Source organism: Bos taurus, chromosome 6, assembly GCF_002263795.3.
Source record: "Bos taurus isolate L1 Dominette 01449 registration number 42190680 breed Hereford chromosome 6, ARS-UCD2.0, whole genome shotgun sequence".
Lineage (NCBI taxonomy): Eukaryota > Metazoa > Chordata > Mammalia > Artiodactyla > Bovidae > Bos > Bos taurus.
The window spans coordinates 29,905,552-29,928,993 of NC_037333.1; the positions used below are offsets into that span (position 1 = coordinate 29,905,552).

Genomic DNA, 23,442 nt, shown 5'->3' on the forward strand with positions numbered 1-23,442 from the left:
GTTGATAAAGCCAGAATTAATTTAACTTATATTTCAAATTTCATACTTGAAAAAACACCATGGATTCTTCTGCTTTTCATTTCAAAACACAAAAATTAATATTGGTAGAAAAAGTCATTGGAATTAGTTTACTTTCCTACTTACCAAGGGAACAATTCGATATATCAGTGATACACTAGGGGGAAAAAAGTCAAGACACCTCTAAAGATTACTACAGTCTACTAAAATACCTTAAACAAACAACGCTATTTTTGAGCAAGTGTGTCTACTCAACTACAGCACCAGTTGTATCCTTTACAAGCAAAAGAAACAAAAAAAAAGAGAGAAAAATAAAAACAAACTTAAGTATATTGGAACTAGAGCACAAATGTGACAATTTAGAACACAAAGATGAAAACCTAATTTGGAACCCAGTTATTAAACAGAAAACTTTGTCCTTTGAAACATGGATGCATTAGAGAACATGTCAGTCAATTCATGGAGCTGGCACAGAAGTCATTTTCTTTGGGAGCTGAAGAGAAATTGACAAATTATACTCTGGGAATTCTCAACTGTGTTATTTTTCTCCCTGAGGTCGGTGATCTGTGCTTTTCTCACATGGAAATGTTTTCTTCTTTTACATTAAGCAAACGTTCCGAGCTTTATTATATATGATTAACAGTTACAGACACAGGAAAAAAATTCCTTCTTGGCAAACCTTCATTTAATAAGGGCCGCCCCAGTGTTTTGCCACTAGTGCCAATCACTAAACACACCTTACTTTCCCCCAACTTTGCGTTTAAGGTGTGGAAGCCAATCTTTCTTATTAATCATTGATACAATCTTGCCACCTACTCAGTCAGCTTCTAAATCATGGACTAAGAAGTTCAGTGATACACTACTACAGACAAATAGTTGGCTCTAAATTCTGTTCTTCATAAAATGAGCAGCCAAGCCAATCAGACACTCGCCACATTAAAAACACTGTCCATATCTCCTTAGAATGATTAACATACACTACTTTTGACTTTGGGAGGGAAAGGTGCTCTTTCACAAACTTTTGGATTTGGTGCTTCCTGAGTTAAATGCTCTCATTCATAAACACAACACAAACTGTATCAGTCTTGGGATTTCTGTGGGGTAGCCCTGTGTCCTGGTCCCTTTCCTCTTTAAAATTTTAAATGCTGCAAAGGAACCATTTTCCTTCTGAGGCTCCCACACCGGGGATGAAACCTCCTCTGCAGAATTTTGGCACCTTATTAATTAGTGGTTATGAGTGGGAGCTGCTCTCTCTCACCAACTCCTATTCTGCCATCAGTCAAGTGTGATTCTGTAATAAATTCCCATGAAGCAAACTATTTCTGGTAATTCTCCCTAATTAACACCAGGCCCACTAATAATACATCAGGTCCTATGTGTTTCTGATATAACCAAGATCTTGTCTGAGAGGACTCAAAAAGGGAAACCGCCAACCTAAATTAAGCTTTTCTGGCAAAAAAAGATTTTATATGTAGTTCTGTAAGAAAACCTTTGATAATCTTATATGGGGGACATTTTGAGCAGAAAACACGGAACGACAGGGAGGCTTGTTCTGATTTGAGCACTGAATGGGGATTTATTGTGAACACACACTGTTGAGTCTTAAGCCTATAAATCTTGTACTGGATTACTGTTTCTTAACGAAGGAATGACAGATCTCTTATTTTGTCGGTGTATTTTAATGTGCAATGACGTGACTGATAGAAACCAAACAGCAGCTATTAAAATGTCACATGCAGACTTGATGCCCTTATAAGTTTGGCTTCTGCAGTTTAATATACTGTGAGCAAATAGACTTGAATTTGTCTTTTATTTCCAATATATAGCCTGCAATAGAAACATTCCTCTCAACTTTATACAGTTGGAAAAAAATCTTAAAGCAATAAACAAACAAGGAATAGGTAAGCCGACCTAGTTACAGAAAAGTTAGTTAATGAGATCAGGATGAGTTAAGAATGAAGTAATGTACCCTGGCCAATGAAAGACATGAAAATGCAGATGACTGATGTTGTTTGAATATATGACACAGTATAATGTTTGATATGACAGGTTATTCCAATAAATTACCTCAACAATAAATTTAAAACTTTTAAAAATTACTTGGCTGTGTCGGGTCCTCGTTGCAGCATGTGGGATCTCTGTTGCATTATGTGCCATCCTTTGTTGCGGGGCGTGGACTCTCTAGTTGTGGCACGAGGACTACAGAGTGTGTGGGCCTCAGCAGTTGTGGCACGGGGACCTACTTGTGTCACACGGGCTCTGGTGGTTGCAGCATGTGGGCTCTCCAGTTGTGGCACATGGACTCCAAAGTGTGTGGGCTCAGTTGTTGTTGTTTGCAGGCTTAGTTGCTCGGCTTGTGGGATTTTAGTTCCCCAACCAGGGAGTAAACCCATGTCTCCTGCATTACAAGGCGAGTTCTTAACCACTGGACCACCAAGGAAGTCCCAACAGTAAGTATTTTTTAAAAGAAAGACAATAGAGTTTACTTATCTATTCATACCATTTATTGTGTACATGCTACATGCAAAGCATAAATATGGATTAAAATAAAATAATTGTGACAATATTTTCAAATATATTATGTTTCCGGGACATTCTGATAGGCAAATACCATAAAGGAGGGATTCTCCTGAGAATCAGCCTATCCCATGAACATTATTTTTTCCCTTGATGACTTAATAGAAACCTCTTGTCCCCCAAAAAGAAAAACCAAGAGAACTTGTTTGTATCACTGCAGCCATTTATTTATTATGTGCACATTAAGGTTTATATACTGATTATATTTCTCATGTGGTTTTTAATTAGAAAATGTATCCAAAAGCAAAATAGCATGGACATATACAAACTGAAAAATGCACAGAAACAGAAGGTAGAGACTAATGCATACGGTAAATGATATATTGAGAATCCAAACCCATAACCTTAAAACATCTGGGGGTTGAAGGAGGACAAACTGAAGACACATCAAATTGTGTAAAATCAGTGTGTTTTCCCTTCCCTTATGTCTGAAAAGCCTCTCCTTTCAATAGCAATAACTAAACCCCAAATATCACCAAAATGTTAACATAACTCTAGATTCACACTTGAACAGGGAAGAGTATTTTCTATAGTAACAGTCCTTGAAAACGGTACCACGGATACTGTTTTTGTTATAATCATTTTTAAACATAATGCTGTTTTGAAGATTTAAACTCTAATTTCTGCTTGTCTTTTGCACAGTGACGAATGATCAGGTTTTAATTTTAGTTGCTAACTATAACGTGAATCAATAGGAAATACGAATGCGACAAGCACATGTAGAGGGCATTATTTTTAGACAGCTTCTTCAGTGAGCAACATTTTGTCCTTGTAGACATGCTGAACATTTAGAAACTGGGGAACCAAGTAGGGGATGTTTTAGAATCATATACTGTGATTTTAATCTGTATTATTCTAAGCATAACATTCCAAAATATACATCGAGAGAGATTAAAAGTAATGCTCTACAATAAGGAGGTAACAATTCAAAAATGCTACTGACATGGAATATTTATAATCAGAAAAATAAATATTCTGGGAGCTCACCAAAAGAATAAAGTGCTCTGCCAGTTATTAAAAGATTAATGCTGGTGTATTAAATATGGCATTCCCCACTATAAAATACAGAGATTCTTCTGGGTTATAGTCAGTACTTATTTCACAGGATTAACTGTTTTAAAAATAGACAGAAGAAGGCTTTGCCATAGAAGCAAAGGACAAAAGACAGGACAAAGCCATAGACAAAATCATGTTAGGAAGTGACATTATTCTTTTAGGGATAAAATTTAGAGAAATGCAACATTATGCTCCATGAATAATATGCAGAAAGCAAAGTGTAATTAAAAACAAAATCCTTAATATAACTTTATAAGAAATCCAGATCAAATAAAATTCTTTGAACAAAATACCCAAATGCCATTCCAATGCTGCTGACTTATCAAATATCTGGGCATATAATCTGTAAAGTGAAGTCGCTCAGTCATGTCCGACTCTTAGCAACCTCATGGGCTGTAGCCTGCCAGGCCCCTTTGTCCATGAGGTTTTCCAGGGAAGAATACAGGAGTGGGTTGCCATTTCCTTCTCCAGGGGATCTTCTGGATCTGAGTCTAGGGATGCAAGTCTCCTGCACTGCAGGCAGACTCTTTACTATGTAGAAGCAAAACTAAAAAACAACAAAAAAATCTCTACCACACTAAAACAAAACCATCACCTTATTTTATGTCATGTAAAGCCAAGGACTGACATTAAGATACATGACAATGCAGCGTGTCTTCTATGGGTGGTTTCAGCAGCAATTGGAAATATGGCACGATTCAGTTCCAGCTTTTAAAACACAACAGAAAAAGCTCCCTGCGTCCCTACAAGATGCAGGGGAAGGGGACAGTTCTGGGTTGCCGTTGGTGAAGCATTCAGTTTGCTACTCTGTGTCATACTTCTCATTCTTTTTATTCCCAGTTAATTACTATCTGCATATAATGTAAGTCTGCTAGACCATGAATTGGCAGCTTTCAGGACAGATACCTTGAACAGTTCTTAGGGAGGTTAAACAAATATTGTAGCCTAACACCCTGCTCTCTAACAAACACGCACACAATGGAAGCGAAGTCTCAAGTGATGGATGAGTCAGGCAGGGGGTGGGGCTCAGTCTCAACTATAAAAGCACCCTTCCCCAAACAAATCCAAGTGATAACTTAGTGTGATCATGGGCTTTTGTCCATTCTGGAAACAAACAAAAAAACTATCAAATGCCATAATCTCTTTTCTCACTGGGCAAATATCAACAGGATTCACGATCTTACCACAATTATTTCTGTCTTCACATGGTATCTACATAATTTTTTTCCCTAAAATGAAGAAAACAAAGAACAGGCTGGTCTGAGTAATTAATCATGTTCCTCTCTATACTATCAAACCTCTGTGAACAAAAGCTTCCCAAACTTCATGATTACTTTTAGAAGTGGTTCATTTATTATTGAGAAAGAACTACCAAAAGAAAAAAAAAAATCTAAATTTTTATCATATTCCCAAACCAATATTTTTCTAATGTAGAACTGAACAACAACAAAAAAATTATTCTGCAAAGAGAACTTTCAAACCTTCATCAGTCAATAGTATAAAGCGAACTGATCAAATTGACTCACTGTCTAAAAAGGGGGAATTTTAAAAAATTTCTGATCCAATCTTGTGATTCACCATCGCTCCCAACCACATTCTTTTCTATTTATTCTCTTTAAAGAAAGGGACAACTTTCAGAGTCCAAAGTTATTCAACAAGTTCTTTACCTCAGCATAAGGGAAGGGAAAAAAAATAGTTTGACTGACATAGGTGGTGAAACATACACAATTAATAGAAAATGGTCATATTCTAATAAAAGGCAAAAAACTGAAATTTATAAGCTATGTGGTGGCTTTTTTGGGGTGGAGGGAAACCAGACAAAAATATAACACCTCCTATTGGCAAGACATGTTTTGATCAAAATCTCATTGGCCTTTCCTATTGGAATCATGAACTGTAAAGACAAAAAAAGGTATACAGTTTAAAAAAACCTGACACCTACTACTGATAAACTTCTCTGTTTAAACTCCTATTTACTGTTTTAAAGATAAATGCTATTTTTTTTTTAAGAAAAACACAATATTTCATTTAAGTGTAAGGCATTTCATTGTCTTTTTATAGATTTACTCAAAACTGCCTAACAAGGAAAGTTTAGTTATTTTAGCATAGAAGTTGAAGGTTTTTATTCTAAAATTTAATTCTTCACTAATTTATTCTAAGATGTATTTAATAGTCAACCAGGAAATTGATTTTTATAAAAGTTACTTTATGGGCAGAAAATACAGGGAAAAAAATAATAATAAACACCAAACTGTTTCTTTACTTTATGAAGCCAAATATTTCCTCATAGACTTGGTTTTCAAAGCTTGGAATTTATCCCCTGAGGGCCACTATTATTTTTCAAAACTTCATATAAATATTAAATCTAAAATTTAATTGGTAATTTAAATTCTCCTCTTTCTCTTCAAATTTCTTCTCTTCCCCTGGACAGTTGACTTTTAAAAATTCACAGAATGAGCATGTTTCTTGCAAAGTGGCTTGTCCTTCTTAGAGAAAAAGGTCTGACCTTCCAAACTTTCACAACACACCTGAAAAAGAAGCATTATTTGAGAGAATGTCATTATCTTATCAAGTATGCCTAAAAAGGGGAAATGATAGTATGACAAAACACTTCAGTTGGTTGTATCAGACCTTCTAACATTTCACGATTACTGTAACATTCCATGTCATCTTTCAGAAGCAATGAAGAATGACTTTTCTCTGGAATGCATTTTAGTTTATTTAAACTTATTGATCATTATTTTTCTTAATTGGGAATGAATATTTGGCCATAGTGAAAAAATTAACACATAAAGTGGTCACGTTAAATGTAATTTCTATTCTCAAATTCTTATCAATGTTTTAAACCTGCCTCCTGTTGTAGAGACCTAAGGCATTAAGAAAAACAAACCCAAAAAATCCAACACAGGTGTTTTGACACACATTCCTAGGTCCCTAAATATACAGGCACAGAAAACCCGAGTGTGCTATGCTTTGTCACTTCAATCATGTCTGATTCTTTGCAACCCCATGGACTGTAGCCCGCCAGGCCCATGGATTGTAGCCCGCCAGGCTCCTCTTCCATGGGGTTTCTTCAGGCAAGAATACTGGAGTGGGTTTCCATTTCCTTCTCCAGGGCACTTTCCCAACCCAGAGATCGAACCCAGGTCTCCTGCATTGCAGGCAGATTCTTTACTGTCTGAGCCACCAGAGAATACCTGAGAGTTCTTTTTAATTCATTTCTATGTCTCTTTTCTTGTTTGTTTCTTATTAAGCAAACTGTAGTCCACATCTGGCTGCATCCTGGATGTTATACTGTCAGTTAGCTATTCACATTTATGTCTTCTTATCTTTCCCACTGTCTTTGCTAATTTTAATGCTCCTGAGTGGGCTTCCCGGAGAAGGCAATGGCACCCCACTCCAGTTCTCTTGCCTGGAAAATCCCATGGACGGAGGAGCCTGGTAGGCTGCAGTCCATGGGGTTGCTAAGAGTTGGACACAACTGAGTGACTTCACTTTGACTTTTCACTTTCATGCATTGGAGAAGGAAATGGCAACCCACTCCAGTGTTCTTGCCTGGAGAATCCCAGGGGCGGGGGAGTCTGGTGGGCTGCCGTCTATGGGGTCGCACAGAGTCGGACACGACTGAAGTGACTTAGCAGTAGCAGAGTGGGTTTCCAGGTGGCTTGGTGGTAAAGAATCCGCCTGCTAATGCAGGAGATGCGAGTTTGGTCCCTGAATCTGAAATACCCCCTGGAGAAGGAAATGGCAACCCACTCCAGTATTTTTGCCTGGAAAATCCCTTGGACAAAGGAGCCTGGCAGGTTACAGTCCATGGGGTTGCAAAGAGTCAGACATGACTGAGCAACTAAAAACAACAACAACAATGCTCCTGAGCAGATCGGCCAGAGGACAGGAGGAGGCACATCTGCTAAAATTGCTGCTTTTTACAGATTTTATGACATCTAAGAGATGGATGAAGTAAACAAGACAGGGTTCAATAGTAACGTTTAGGGAAATTATGTGACTTCAATTAACTAGTCATTTCCCCCTTCATACAATGTTATTAAAAACTATTAAAAATATTAAATATAATTTTTAAAAATCAACCATCTGAATAGAGTACCTTTATTAAATATTTACTTCTAAATTTAAAAAATACATATCTGAGGTTAAAGTTAACTCTGAATCAATCTTCATCAATAACAATAAAACCAAAAATACTATAATATGAAATGAGACAGGTAAATATATTACTACAAGTTTATTTTAGTCTCAAAAAGAAAAGAATATTCATAGACTATTGCTAAGGAAGGAGATGGATCAACATATAGTTTACTTCCAGTATTGAGTCAATAACAGATATTTATAAAAGTTTACCTCTATTTTAAGAACTACCTGTTTTCATAAATTACTAAAGACACTCCAATAAAACATAGTTTAAAAAACGTAACAGAATCTTACTGTTTTTAAGAAATTCATATCTTCTCCTTATAAACAAAAATGTATTAAGACTGTTTCTCTAAAGGCGTAAGCATCTTATTCTGTGCCAAACAATTTTGAAAAGTACAAAAAATTTTAATGAACTTGACTTTCCAAACCACTGTAAAACATTTCTAGGTTTGAGGGACTGATAGATATAAAAACTGTTATTTCCATTTAGTGCTCAGGCTAGAACTGGCCATACTGTGCTCCTCTGAATGGGAAACAGGAGTTTACTTACTGAGCATACAAAACAAGTGTCATGCCAGGTATAGCCCAGAGCTTCCAGGAACATGTCGCCAGCTTCTATGGGAAATTCACATCCACGGCATATAGTACCAAAGAGGGCATAATAATCTGTATTGGGGCAGGGGTGGGGCAGAGGTAATTGAAACATGACAAAGATGTAGAATGAGAGCTTTCAGAGAACAGCAACAAAATGAGAATTAAATGAGATGATAAAGATACAGTTACTAGTAACAGAAAAATTTTCAGATGGCATAACACCTGACCTAAGCATTAGGTGTAGTTTATTTCAGTTTACCCTTGGAAAACGTTATATATACAACTTAACATTCTTTATTATGTTTTTCCATATGTTACTTCTCAGTTCTGTCCAACTTATTTAAGGCCCAAATGTATATGAACATCACTGTTCTCTGATAAGTTATCAATAGACATGATTGTTTCAATAAAAGAGAACGTCCAATAACTAGAAACAATAAGACTAATGAACATAAATCATGAAAAACGTATGAAAAAACCTTCTTTCCCGCAACCCCACTATTAGCAAATTTCACAGCACATCTACTTGGTAAGGAAGAGAAAAAAGTCACAGGAAACCTTCTTGAATAAATGCTGTGACTGAGTTTCTAGCTGAACTGTATCACAACAATATTAGCCACTTTTTCTTCTGCTATCTTTTCCTTCCCATTTTACGACTTCATGCTAAAAATCCTTATCCAGAGAACACCTCTTACTTGACACGGAGTTATAAAGTATTAATGTCTTCCTTCTGAAGAAAGCCGTTTTGACAAGATGTTTATCATGACTAAATTAGAACTTATTGGCAATTTTCTTTTATGCAGCTACTCTTACTATGTGTTTTCACTCATGGTTCACTCTTTGACACTTCTAATCCCATCTGGGCTAGAGGAGAAAGTAGGCTGCCATCTGCACCCTTCTCAGCAATCCTCAATACTCCTTGGTGCCATCTGCTCTGCACACACCCATAGAGTCCTACTGTGTGCTGGGTGCTGGTCTAGGCACTGGTTAGAGGCACAATGGTGGCGAAGATAGATGCGGCTGTTCTTCACATGGGGATTATATTCTCACTGGGATCAGGATGCCATCATTTATTATGTTTTAAAAATAAATGATAGCAAACAACTTCAGATTGTGATTGGAGTGATGCAATAAAGAATAACTGGGGGAGGTGTTTAACACTATATTACAGAGGGGTTAGGAAAGACCTCCATGAGGAGATAATACCTGAGCTGAGACTTGAAAATAAAAGAGGGGGAGGAACCATTTCAGAAAACCTGGGAAAGAAAATTCCAGTCAAAAGAGACAAGTACAAAAGCCTTGAGGCAGGATGGATCTCAGTAGGTTCAGAAACAACACAGGGGCCAGGTATGGCTAAGAATCCAGTGACATTCTCTAGAACCCAAACAATCAGGTGGAGGAGACGGGGTTGGCAAAGCCGGCCTCAGGTGGGAATACAGTTTTCCCTCTAGTGGAAGCCATGAAGTATCAACCACAATCCGATCCACATTCAAAAAAATATTACTACAGCTATCTGAGGGTTGGGGGAAAGAAGATAAACCATTTTAGCTGGCAATTATAATGCCCAGGCAAAGGGTAAGAGAGAACTGGATTTAGTGGGGACAGTTGAGGTGAGAGAAATGAGTCAATTCAATATCCACTGGGGATAGAACTGTTAGAATTTATTAATTAGATTGGGCAAAGAAGGGTCAAGTCGTGGTCAACAGCCTCAAATTAGAAGCTCACTGCTTCTTTAACTTGAGTATTGTGGAATATTCCCTTCATCCAGTACCACCCTTTGAACTGCAAGGTAGAACAACAATAAAACCCCATGGGGGAATGCAGTGGTACTAAGTGGAGGCATAATAAGGGGAAAATATTTTATTTTTTTGAAAGATGTATGTGTTATAGTAATATCTAAGTAAGAATAACATTAATAAATAAGTGCTATGAAAGCTCACTTACAGCCTTTGGGAAGGAAAAGGAAGTGTTTAGAGTTTAGGTAACAGCACAAATGCAGTAGATTGGCATTAATATTTAGAGCTTGTTTTCTTAAAAATAATCTCACCAAGGGAGCAAACCATGATTACCTTCCCATTCAGTAAAATTAACAAACGATTCCAATTTGCTGTCAAGGCAGTTGCCTTCAAGAGCGTATCAATATCCTATTCAAAAGCTGGACACTTCTCATGTTTATAATCACTCAAAATTCACTAGTGGAGTGTAGAAGAAGGCTTTAAGCTATACAATTTCATATGATTTATATCCATAACTTATAGGAGGTTCAAGAAAAATAGTCTAAGTAACTGCCTACATATGCACTTTTCTTAATGAAATTGGTAATATCTGATTTTGACAAGGTCTATAAAAATTTTATACACTTTTTGCTATATATTTACAGTAACATCAAGTGCTCCTCAAATCTTTAGCAAAACTATACTATTTTGCTTAGCATTTCCTTTCAAATTGATAGCAATATAGGGGTTTTACCTTCACTTACAACTTAAGAAACTACGGGCTTAAAGATCTTACCAGTCTCACAGTAGGGCTCACCGTCCTCCAAGTGAAAAACATTATTACGAATAGGCTTTCCACAGGCCACACACACAAAACAGGAAACGTGCCAAGTTTGTTTCAAAGCATTGATGACTTCCTGTTACAGAAAGGTAATTGGATGTAAAGAAAGATGGTACGTATTTTACCAGCTGTACCAATACAGTCCTTTTAAATTGACCCCAAAGTAGACACACGTGCTTTGTTTTTACCTAAGCTTTTCATCTAAGGAACTGGAGATATTTAAGGACAGACTCACAGATCATCTAAACTGATGCACTATATAAAATATACATTTTTCATCAATAAACTTAAAGAATGATTAGTGTTATTTAAACATATAAATGTGGTGAATAAAAGCAAGTCTTTCATAAGCGTTTGCTACACTACGTTTGCTGCTGCTGCTGCTGCTAAGTCGCTTCAGTCGCGTCCAACTCTGGGTGACCCCATAGACAGCAGCCTACCCGGCTCTCCCGTCCCTGGGATTCTCCAGGCAAACACACTGGAGTGGGTTGCCATTTCCTTCTCCAATGCATGAAAGTGAAAAGTGAAAGTGAAGTCGCTTAGTCGTGTCGGACCCTCAGCGACCCCATAGACTGAAGCCTACCAGGCTCCTCTGTCTATGGGATTTTCCAGGCAAGAGTACTGGAGTGGGGTGCCATTGCCTTGTCCGTGCTACACTACTGCTTTTCCTCAAAGGGTGTCAGGAAACGTTAACTTGTAATGGTTTCACAATATTATCTTGAAAATGTCATTAAGGAAGGGCAAAACATTTAAAAACTAAAACAAACCTATACATTGTCCCATGTTGGAAGCAACAACTTAATCAACTTAATCCAATCATGTTTAACATGCTTAGGATTTTGAAAATCAGCTATGACTATACTAAGCACATACTGAAATGAGTGTCTAAAATTTGAACCATAGAGCATGGATTCTAGTGAACAACAGCCCTATGGTTATATATACCAAATATCAAAGACTTGGACCAGATTTTAATTAGTAAAAGAAAGTTTGAGAATTTTGCTTTGCAAAGAATCATTTCTTTGAATTGAGAGAAAGAGATGGAGCTATTAGAAATCATTTTTGAAGAGTAGTTAGTAATACAGGAACTTACTCTTTCCATAATAATTATCACAAAAACGGGATGCTATAAGTAAAGTATGGTTACAGTTCTGTAAATGAATTACTTATCAGGAGCAAACTGGAAAAAAACACATCCTACAGGTTAAGAGGATCTATCTGGGACTGATAAATACATAGGTCATTTTAATTTTATTCTTTACATTTTTGTATTTTTTAATTGCTGTGGTGTGAAATATTTTCTAATAAAAAACTCAAAATGATACCGCGAAGTCATTAGCCATAGAAAATGCCCCAGTTCACTACAGAAGAACAATGGGAAAAAACAGCAGTTATCTAGACCCAAAGAGATCACAATGAGCATGGACAACAAGTGAAACATTCAACCAAATAATAACCAAGGCTTCTAGCATCTACTCAACTTTATATTCTGAGACAGATTACTATCCCATCTTTAACAGGTTCAGTTCAGTTCAGTCCCTCAGTTGTGTGCGACTCTTTGCAACCCATGGACTGCAGCATGCCAGGCTTCCCTGTCCATCACCAACTCCTGGAACTTGCTCAAACTCATGTCCATCAAGTCAGTGATGCCATCCAACCATCTCATCCTCTGTCGTCCCCTTCTCCTCCTGCCTTCAATCTTTCCCAGCATCAGGGTCTTCTCTAAGGAGTCAGTTTTTCGCATTGGGTGGCCAAAGTATTAGAGTTTCAGCTTCAACATCAGTCCTTCCAATGAATATTCAGGACTGATTTCCTTTCACATTGACTGATTTCATCTCCTTGTAGTCCATGGGACTCTCAAGATTCTTCTCCAACATCACAGTTCAAAAGCATCAATTCTTAGGTGCTCAGCTTTCTTTATAGTCCAACTCTCACATTCATACATGACCACTGGAAAAACTATAGCCTTGACTAGACAGACCTTTGTTGTCAAAGTAATGTCTCTGCTTTTTAATAAGCTGTCTAGGTTGATCATAACTTTCCTTCCAAGGAGTAAGCGTCTTTTAATTTCATGGCTGCAGTCACCATCTGCAGTGATTTTGGAGCCCAGAAAAATAAAGTCAGCCACTGTTTCCCCATCTATTTTCCATGAAGTGATGGGACGAGATGCCATGATCTTCGTTTTCTGAATGTTGAGCTTTAACCCAACTTTTTCACTCTCCTTTTTCACTTTCATCAAGAGGCTCTTTAGTTCTTCTTTGCTTTCTGCCATAAGGGTGGTGTCGTCTGCATATATGAGGTTATTGATTATTTCTCCCGGCAATCTTGATTCCAGCTTGTGCTTCCTTTAGCCCAGCGTTTCTCATGATGTACTCTGCATATAAGTTAAATAAGCAGGGTGACAATATACAGCCTTGACGTACTCCTTTTCCTATTTGGAACCAGTCTGTTGTTCCATGTCCAGTTCTAACTGTTGCTTTCTGACCTGCATAAAGGTGTCTCAAGAGGCAGACCATAACGTAAGACTATCAAACAACTAAAACACAATCCAGAAAACGTGTCCCTTTAGTACAGTTCTGGTGCATGTCTAAAGCAACGAGCTGAAGATTTCATTTCTTAGAACCTCATTTGGTGCTAAAACTCTTACTTGATTTTGTTTTATTAATTATTCTAGAATCCATAGAACACTTTTATATACTAAAACAGTATTAATGTAGTCTACTTATTGTCATTTGAAAAGGAATAGCCTGAATTATCCTCCTGTTTTCCTCTCTACATATTGTACAAATTAATAATACAGAAATATTTCACATAGTATATTTATAATTTTAAAGTGTCTTGAAAGTTTTAGACTCATTTAAAGATGTATTCTAAAATTTGTTGCTGTTGTCCATTCGATAAGTTGTGTCCAACTCTTTGTAACACCATGAACTATAGCACACCAGGCTTCCCTATCCTTCACTATCTCCCGGAGTTTGCTCAAACTCATGTCTGTTGAGTCAGTGATGCCATCCAACCATCTCATCCTCTGCTGTCCTCTTCTCCTCCTGCCCTCAACCTTTCCCAGCATCAGGGTCTTTTCTAATGAGTCAATTCTTCACGTTAGGTGGCCAAAGTATTGGAGCTTCAGCTTCAGCATCAGTCCTTCCAATGAATACTCAGGGTTGATTTCCTTCAGGATTAACTGGTTTGATCTCCTTGCTGGCCAAGGAATTCTCAAGAGTCTTTCCAGCACCACAATTCAAAAGCATCAATTCTTTGGCGCTCAGACTTCTTTGTGCTCCAACTCTCACATCTGTACATGATTGCCATAGCTTTGGCTATAGGGACCTTGGTCAGTAAAGTGTTTTTTCTGCTTTTTAATTTGCTGCCAAGTTTGTCATAGCTTTTATTTCCAAGCGGCAAGCATCTTTCAATTTCATGACTACAGTCAGTATCCACAGTGATTTTCGAACCCAAGAAAATAAAATCTATTGCTGTTTCATACTCTCTTCTCTCAATGGGAATGAATTAGAGCTTCATTATTACACTGTCATATTGGGAATATTAGAACTCAGCAATGTAATTTCCAAATTTTGTATGAGTTGTATGTAGGTGTTTTGTATGAGTCCAGTCACCTTGGCTACTTCTACAGTAAAACTTCAACTGCTGGTCACCCATAGGAAATGCCTTACCCTTACTTCACAACTGCAAATTGGGTATTCCAGAATAGAAAATTCATTCATTCATCATTATTTACTATGTATCCGAATCCTAAATTACTACCTTTTTGTAAAAAAAAAAAAAAGGTGTGGTTTGATTATTTTTCTATCACATGTATACCCTCATAAACCTGAGGTTATATTTTTAAACATTAAATGAATTCAAGAAAAATGTATCACTTATAAGCCTCATGTTTTATACATTTCACGAAATCTGTGTCCCGTGCTTGAACCCTGACAAATGGGGAAATGCTGCTCTTATAAAAGCGATGGAATTTAATTTAAAACAGTGAAGGTGTCAGTTCTGAGAACTCAGATGTGTGTGGTCCTGTGCGACCTCTTCATTCCTGAGCAAACAGGGTCCCGTTGAGGCAGCACACCCACAGTAAATTATTTTTTCCCCACAGTGGCTAGACTTTCACCAGACAACCCAGCACTCAGTAAGACAAAACCAAAGACAACTTAACCCCATGAGTCCAATATACTTCTACAGAGGTCTATTTAGTTTTGCTTTACAAAAATAAATAGTGATGAAAGCAGAGAGGGGATCAAGCAAGAAAAAAATAAAAAGTAAAAATGATGGAAGGGTTTCATACCAAAAAATTGTTCTGCTTTAAAACTCACTCAGAGTGAAAAGGTTTCCAATACTCACTCCAAGGATCTTCCTTTGGCATCGACCACATTCGGGAGCAAAGAATTTCTCATAGCAGAGCTCACAATACAGGGCTCCCTGTTCCTCTACAAATCCAATGTAGGCCATCGTATTTTTGCAGTGAGCACAGTTAAATTCTTCTGGGTGCCAAGATTTCCCCAATGCCACTAGGAATGGTCCCCTGCCAAAAGAAAAGAGATCAAGTTGGCTCTGGAATAAAAGTTTCTAGTTAGCCTGAATAGGAACTCTTATTTGCAATGTCCAAACAATTAAATACTTGCTCAATTCTCCTTCTCAAGGACTTAACACGTGGGTGCTGGCGGTTTACACAGAACTCTCTGTGCACTGAAGTCAAAAGGACAGGTGAGAGGAATAAGCACTTAAGGAACTCCTTCAAGAAAGGCCCTGGTTTTCTGTCTTCAAGGGATCTAGTAATTAGGTTTTTTGAGCTGCAATGACTGAGTGTGTCATGATAACAACTGATAATGAGAATATTAACTGTGACAGAAAAAGAAGTAACCAGGAAAACATATATACGTTAGGCAGAAATGAGAGCTTGAGATTTCTATAAAATAAACAAAAATTTTAAAATCTCAATTTGTAATGTCAGTGTCTTAAAAACAGTAACAATTATTACTGGGAAAAAAAACCATTCTAGTCAATTTCTCTTCCCCATACATTGTTTCATATACTTATTTCACAACTTTATTAAACATATCAAATCCTCACCCTCCGAAATGACTACAGAAATTATAAACTGGATATTAGAGGTGACTTAAAGCTACTTAGAAAGGTTTTATTTAATTCAAACATGACTGATTTTTAATGCACATTTGTATCAAGGTAAAAAAATGTTTGTAAAGAGATTTCTTTTCCATTAAATACTATACAGCCATGAACTGATAAGATGGGTTTCGTTTGCCTGACAAGAATCCATTATGAAGCTTTATCTAGCCATGAAGCCTGTGGAGATTAACTATTCTAGGTTCTGCAACACACTTTTCAGTAGCTACATCACACTAATTTTTATTTATAGAGTGGCTTTACCTCCAAGGCACTTTTACACTTATCTAATTTGTCCATGCAACATTCCTGTGAGACAGACCAGGACAGTTATTATGAACTCAGTTTAACAGATGGAGAAGCTGAGATATAGAATGTTCAAAGATAATGACATATATCATAAAATCATTGACTGAATCAAGGCCAGAGGCTGAACTTCCTGATTTCTATTACACTGCTCTAGTCAACTGATATTCTGCCTCTCATTATATTACCATCAATTATCATCACTGAGCGACCACAGGGTAACTAATTCTCAGTAAGCATTGGATATTCCACCTTTAGGCAGACAATTAATGGGAAAAGTCACAGCAATGAGCATCATTTTTTAGCCTTTGGCAATAACCTTTGTATTCAGTAACCATCTCCTGCTGGGAAATTCTTTGCAAATATATTGTTTTCTCCGAACCAGCACCTAATTCTGAGAATCAAGCAAGTTGAAAGGCTTTTGATGAATGATTAAAATGTGTTCTGCGGGGTGTAAGAAAGTAACTTTTACCCTGTGTGTGTGCTTAGTCGCTCAGTTGTGTTGACTCTTTGTGACCTCATGGATTATAGCCAACCAGACCACTGTCACGGGATTCTTCAGGCAAGAATACTGGGAGTGGACTGCCATTCCCTTCTCCAGGGGATCTTCCTGACCCAGAGATCGAACGTGGGTCTCCTGCATAGCAGGTGGATTCTTTACCATCCAAGCCACCAGGGAAGCCCCATTTTTTACCCTACTTTTTGTTAGTGAAGGGAAGTTGCTCAGTCGTGTCTGACTCTTTGCAACCCTAACTCTTTGCGACCCCATGGACTGCAACCTTCTAGGCTCCTCAGTCCATGGAATTTTCCAGGCAAAATTACTGGAGTGGGTTGCCACTTCCTTTTCCAGGGGATCTTCCCGACCCAGGGACTGAACCCAGGTCTCCGGCGTTGCAGGCAGACGCTTTACCATCTGAGCCTTGTTTTGTATTGCTATTATGATGCCATTTTGCATAAGCAGCTTTCACCATTTGAGAAAAGTAGTTTATTATTGTTATTATTTTTAAACTTTAGGGTATCATTTTTGTTACCACTAGTAAGGAATGCCTTTTGTTAATTAATTCTCACCAGAAAATAAAAGATCTATAGATCACTTACAATGTAACAATATGGCACTTTTGGTATGCTTTCCCTCTATTTTCAACTGGTTTATAAACAGTCCTACTTAACCCTTCATTCATTTTCTCAATATATATCTGGCAAGTAGTTTACCTTCAAAGATAAGCTTGAGTCACAAGCTCAAAGGACAAGCACAAAGCGACAGAGTTTTAGGAGTGCGCTGCACTTTTCACCAGGTGGGTGTCTTCTTATGTTCGTCTGAAAAATCTGCCACGCTAAATTGACTATGACCATAACACGGCAGGAGAGGATGGTGGAACTTCAAGGTTTTATGCTACCATTTGTCTGGACATTAAAGCAGATTCAAACCTATTTACTATGTAGTATCTATCAGGCACGTCTTCAGCTCATCCAGAAGGGTGGATGGCCCCTTGAGGCCAGTATCCTTATTGTATCTTTATCCGATTCCTCAGTTTGCAAAATAAGTCAGTTCAATTTCGATTTCCACTTTCTGTTGAAGCGTAAGTATTAGTATGCACTTGAAAGAAAGTTTTCATCTTGAAACAAGCCTATCAGTGCTACCAATTATTTAACAAACTTCACCCGAGGGGGTAAGAAAAAAGACATTTGAGAACAGCCGATTGAGGAACATACAATCTCTTTTCTAGACTTTCTAAGATATGTACTGAGATCACCTCAGACCAGCAAACAACTCCATTCTGTGAATTTGAGCAGACTGGGCCACAAAAGAGTTTGAAATGCAGTATTTGGAGGCAATCTAAAACATGACAGAATGATCTCTGTTCGTTTCCAAGGCAAACCATTCAATATCACAGTAATCCACGTCTATGTCCAAGTAACGCTGAAGAAGCTGAAGTTGAACGGTTCTATGAAGACCTACAAGACCTTTTAGAACTAACACCCAAAAAACATGTCCTTTTCATTATAGGGGACTGGAATGCAAAAGTAGGAAGTCAAGAAACACCTGGAGTAACAGGCAAATTTGGCCTTGGAGTATGGAATGAAGCAGGGCAAAGGCTAATAGAATTTTGCCAAGAAAACGCACTGGTCATAGCAAACACCCTCTTCCAACAACACAAGAGAAGACTCTACACATGGACATCACCAGATGGTCAACACCGAAATCAGATTGATTATATTCTCTGCAGCCAAAGATGGATAAGCTCTAGGCAGTCAGCAAAATCAAGACCAGGAGCTGACTGTGGCTCAGATCATGAGCTCCTTATTGCCAAATTCAGACTTAAAATGAAGAAAGTAGGGAAAACCACTGGGCCATTCAGGTATGACCTAAATCAAATCCTTTATGATTATACAGTGAAAGTGAGAAATAGATTTAAGGGACTAGATCTGATAGAGTGCTTGATGAACTATGGACTGAGGTTCGTGACACTGTACAGGAGACAGGGATCAAGACCATCCCCATGGAAAAGAAATGCAAAAAAGCAAAATGGCTGTCTGGGGAGGCCTTACAAATAGCTGTGAAAAGAAGAGAAGCAAAAAGCAAAGGAGAAAAGGAAAGATATAAGCATCTGAATGCAGAGTTCCAAAGAATAGCAAGAAGAGATAAGAAAGCCTTCCTCAGCGATCAATGCAAAGAAAAGGAGGAAAACAACAGAAACGGAAACACTAGAGATCTCTTCAAGAAAATTAGAGACACCAAGGGAACATTTCATTCAAAGATGGGCACAATAAAGGACAGAAATGGTATGGACCTAACAGAAGCAGAAGATATTAAGAAGAGGTGGCAAGAATACACAGAAGAACTGTACAAAAAAGATCTTCACGACCAAGATAATCACAATGGTGTGATCACTCATCTAGAGCCAGACATCCTGGAATGTGAAGTCAAGTGGGCCTTAGAAACCATCACTACGAACAAAGCTAGTGGAGGTGACGGAATTCCAGTTGAGCTATTCCAAATCCTGAAAGATGATGCTGTGAAAGTGCTGCACTCAATATGCCAGCAAATTTGGAAAACTCAGCAGTGGTCATGGTACTGGAAAAGGTCAGTTTTCATTCCAATCCCAAACAAAGGCAATGCCAAAGAATGCTCAAACTACCACACAATTGCACTCATCTCACACGCTAGTAAAGTAATGCGCAAAATTCTCTCAGCCAGGCTTCAGCAATATGTGAACCGTGAACTTCCAGATGTTCAAGCTGGTTTTAGAAAAGGCAGAGGGACCAGAGATCAAATTGCCAACATCCACTGGATCATCGAAAAAGCAAGAGAGTTCCAGAAAAACATCTATTTCTGCTTTATGGACTATGCCAAAGCCTTTGACTGTGTGGATCATAATAAACTGTGGAAAATTCTGAAAGACCACTTGACCTGCCTCTTGAGAAATCTGTATGCAGGTCAGGAAGCAACAGTTAGAACTGGACATGGAACAACAGACTGGTTCCAAATAGGAAAAGGAGTATGTCAAGGCTGTATATTGTCACCTTGCTTATTTAACTTATATGCAGAGTACATCATGAGAAAGGCTGGGCTGGAAGAAGCACAAGCTGGAATCAAGATTTCAGGGAGAAATATCAATAACCTCAGACATGCAGATGACACAACCTTATGGCAGAAAGTGAAGAAGAACTAAAGAGACTCTTGATGAAAGTGAAAGAGGAGAGTGAAAAAGTTGGCTTAAAGCTCAACATTGAGAAAACGAAGATCATGGCATCTGGTCCCATCACTTCATGGGAAATAGATGGGGAAACAGTGGAAACAGTGTCAGACTTTATTTTTGGGGGCTCCAAAATCACTGCAGATGGTGACTGCAGCCATGAAATTAAAAGATGCTTACTCCTTGGAAGGAAGGTTATGACCAACCTAGATAGCATATTCAAAAGCAGAGACATTACTTTGCCAACAAAGGTCCATCTAGTCAAGGCTATGGTTCTTCCAGTAGTCATGTATGGATGCGAGAGTTGGACTGCACAGAAAACTGAGTGCCGAAGAATTGATGCTTTTGAACTGTGGTACTGGAGAAGACTCTTGAGAGTCCCTTGGACTGCAAGGAGATCCAACCAGTCCATTCTAAAGGAGATCAGCCCTGGGTGTTCTTTGGAAGGAATGATGCTAAAGCTGAAACTCCAATATTTTGGCCACCTCATGCAAAGAGTTGACTCATTGGAAAAGACTCTGATGCTGGGAGGGATTGAGGGCAGGAGGAAAAGGGGACGACAGAGGATGAGATGGCTGGATGGTATCACCAACTCGATGGACTTAAGTTAGAGTGAACTCCAGGAGTTGGTGATAGACAGGGAGGCCTGGCATACTCCGATTCATGGGGTCACAAGGAGTCGGACGTGACTGAGCGACTGTAGTGCACTGAACTGAACTGGGCCTGGTCCCCTGCACAGGATGGTTCTGTAACGATGGGCGCTGTGTGTGACACCTTCAGTCTTCACTGACACTGGGAGAGGAGACAGCCCCACAAAGTCTACTCCCACTCTTCCTGGAAGCAGCTGTGCAAAGTGCTGCTTATAGATGATACAGGGCCATTTTTACATGGACTCCTTGGAGAAATTCCTTTCAAGGTTTTGTAACAAGAACAATTTTGCTTCTTCTGAGCAAGAGATTTATTTTTTATCTCACTAAACATTAATTTGAAAAATTTACTTTTTTTGGTCAACTGCCACGCTAATGGTAAAGAACCCACCTGCCAAGGCAGGAGACGTTAAAAGACACAGGTTCAATCCCTGAGTCGGGAAGATCCCCTGGAGAAGGGCGGAGCGACTCTTTCCAGTATTCATGCCTGGAGAATCCCATGGATAGAGCAGCCTGGTGGGCTACAGTCCACAGGGTCATAAAGAGTTAGACAGGACTGAAGCGACTTAGCACAGGAGGCTCACAGCCAAATTCTAACCACAGGCAAAGATGTACGTATGTCATTACTATCCAGATTCAATGACAAACTTCTTTTCACTCTTCATTTTTAATAGCCTCATCCATGATTTTCATTCTTCTTTTGCTTTCTTTTGTATATTTCATAACGTTTTCTTACATTTCAGCTATTCTTAAAGAGTCGTTTCGAAAGCCTTCTGGGATAGAGTCCACTATAAATAAACAGTCCATCAAAAGGGCCATCTTAAGGTATTTACTTAAGTTTCTTTATCAAATCTGAATAGTGAATGATCTTAACGACACTAGAGAAAATCCTTCCGCACCTTTAAAAATTGAGTTGACAGTGACCCTGCTCCTGCCACACCTCCATTCTAATATGGACAGGCTCCTATAGATTCTCCTTGGCTAAGCTGAAAGAGCATCTTCCCTGTCAGTGCCCTTGAAGTTATGTATAAATAAGAAAATTTCTTACATATAACAAAGTCCACTCTTCTCTGTTTCAGCAGAAACTAATTTAACAAATTTATTAACACAGGATTAACACTGAATATATTCTTCTTGTCCTAGGTAGGACTGGGTTTCCATCTGGGAACTGGAACGAAAGGCTTAGCTAACTGTGCAGTGGAATGAAGGATTCGGTTCCCTCTCAGAGTCCTCTGCCACCGTGAGCCTCACTGAATGCCTGCTGACTGACAAGGGAAGGGAGGGGACTCAGGGGCAGCACTGACTGAGAGAGAAGAGCTGTGCTGTGTTCGTCTTCTTGGTGTGATATTTATGCCAAAAAAAGGAAGCAAAGGTAGGTAAGAATCCAGAGAAAAAGAACAGCTTAGTCAGAAAGATGAAAGGAACTGTAAATTTCAACAGGTACAAGCTAGTTGGGATATGGGTTGAATACAAACGCTTCTTTTTTTGTTTACCACAACAGGTATCATCTCATACAGATACAAAATTAAAGAAATAGGAAAAAAAATTCTTCCTTGTGATGAGAACTCAGGATTTACTCTCTTAACAACTTTCACATGTAACCCATGTGCTAAATTGCTCAGTTGTGTCCAACACTTTGTGACCCTATGGACTGTAGCCCACCAGTTTCCTCTGTCCATGGAATTCTCCAGGCAAGAATACTGGAGTGGGTTGCCATTTCCTTCTCCAGGAGATCTTCCTGACCCAGGGATTGAACCCACATCTGCACTGGTAGATGATTACTACTGAGCCACTAGGGAAGCCCACCTTACCATTAGCTAACACTTGGTAAGCTTTCAACGTATATTTGTTGTATAAAAGTACTGCTTTATAAGTAGACTACTGAACTTTATTGCTGGCAATTTCTTTCAATTAAAAGTAACTGGCTGTTGAAGCTAGATAATACCCATCTCTCCTCTTTGCATCAAAAGGTTCTGGATGTATCTCTGTTAAGACTTACTACACTCATACAGCTGTTGCTTTGCCTGTCTAGTATAACTGTATTCATTTGCTAGAACTACCTTAAAAAAGCACCACAGATGGGGTGGCTTAAACAACAGGAATAATTTTCTCAATTTTGGAAGTTAGAAGTCTAAACTTAAGATGCTGGCAGGGTTCATTTCTTCTAAGGCTTCTCTCTTTGGCTTCTAGATGGCCGTCTTCACCTGGTCTTCCTTCTGTGTATGTCTGTGTCCTAACCTCTTCTTATTAAGAACATCGGTGATACTGGATTAGGACCCATTCTAATGACCCCATTTTACCTCTTAAAGACCCTATCTCCAAATACAGTCTGAAATACTGGGGGTTAGGATTTCAACATATGAATTTGGGAAGGGACTCAACTCAGTTTATAAGAGCAACCTCCTTAAAGAAAGGGAGTATGTCTTTGATTTCTGTATCACTGGTATCTACAGGAAGTGGCACATAAAATACTCAGTGAGCACTGTGTATAGAATGACTATATTTCCACATTAGATGAGAAACTGGAAAAGTAAACCCCTCACTCCCTGGGTCATCTCTATGAGTCTAAGAATGTATGTACATGGTACAAAGTCATTTGGAGGGGAAGTAAGAACTTGTAACTCTTCAATCTGTTATTTATTCACTTCTTTCTCACTCACCCACTCTAACATTATGAAAAAGAGTACACTGCCACATACTTA

General features: G+C 38.4%; 1 protein-coding gene across 16 annotated transcripts in view; it reads right to left on the minus strand.

Annotated features, from left to right (window-relative positions):
* Positions 1-2,737: 2,737 nt before the first annotated feature.
* The window catches only part of PDLIM5 (PDZ and LIM domain 5), a 233,879-nt gene continuing 213,174 nt past the window's right edge, over positions 2,738-23,442 (minus strand). For all 16 annotated transcript variants that reach the window (XM_015471537.3, XM_005207728.5, XM_010805995.4 and 13 more), the window contains 4 exons: positions 15,307-15,487; positions 10,909-11,029; positions 8,354-8,469; positions 2,738-6,179 (listed from right to left, as the gene is read on the minus strand). In XM_015471537.3, the coding sequence (XP_015327023.1) occupies positions 6,090-6,179; positions 8,354-8,469; positions 10,909-11,029; positions 15,307-15,487 (508 nt within the window). In that variant the 3' untranslated portion in view covers positions 2,738-6,089. The remainder of the gene's footprint in view (positions 6,180-8,353; positions 8,470-10,908; positions 11,030-15,306; positions 15,488-23,442) is intronic.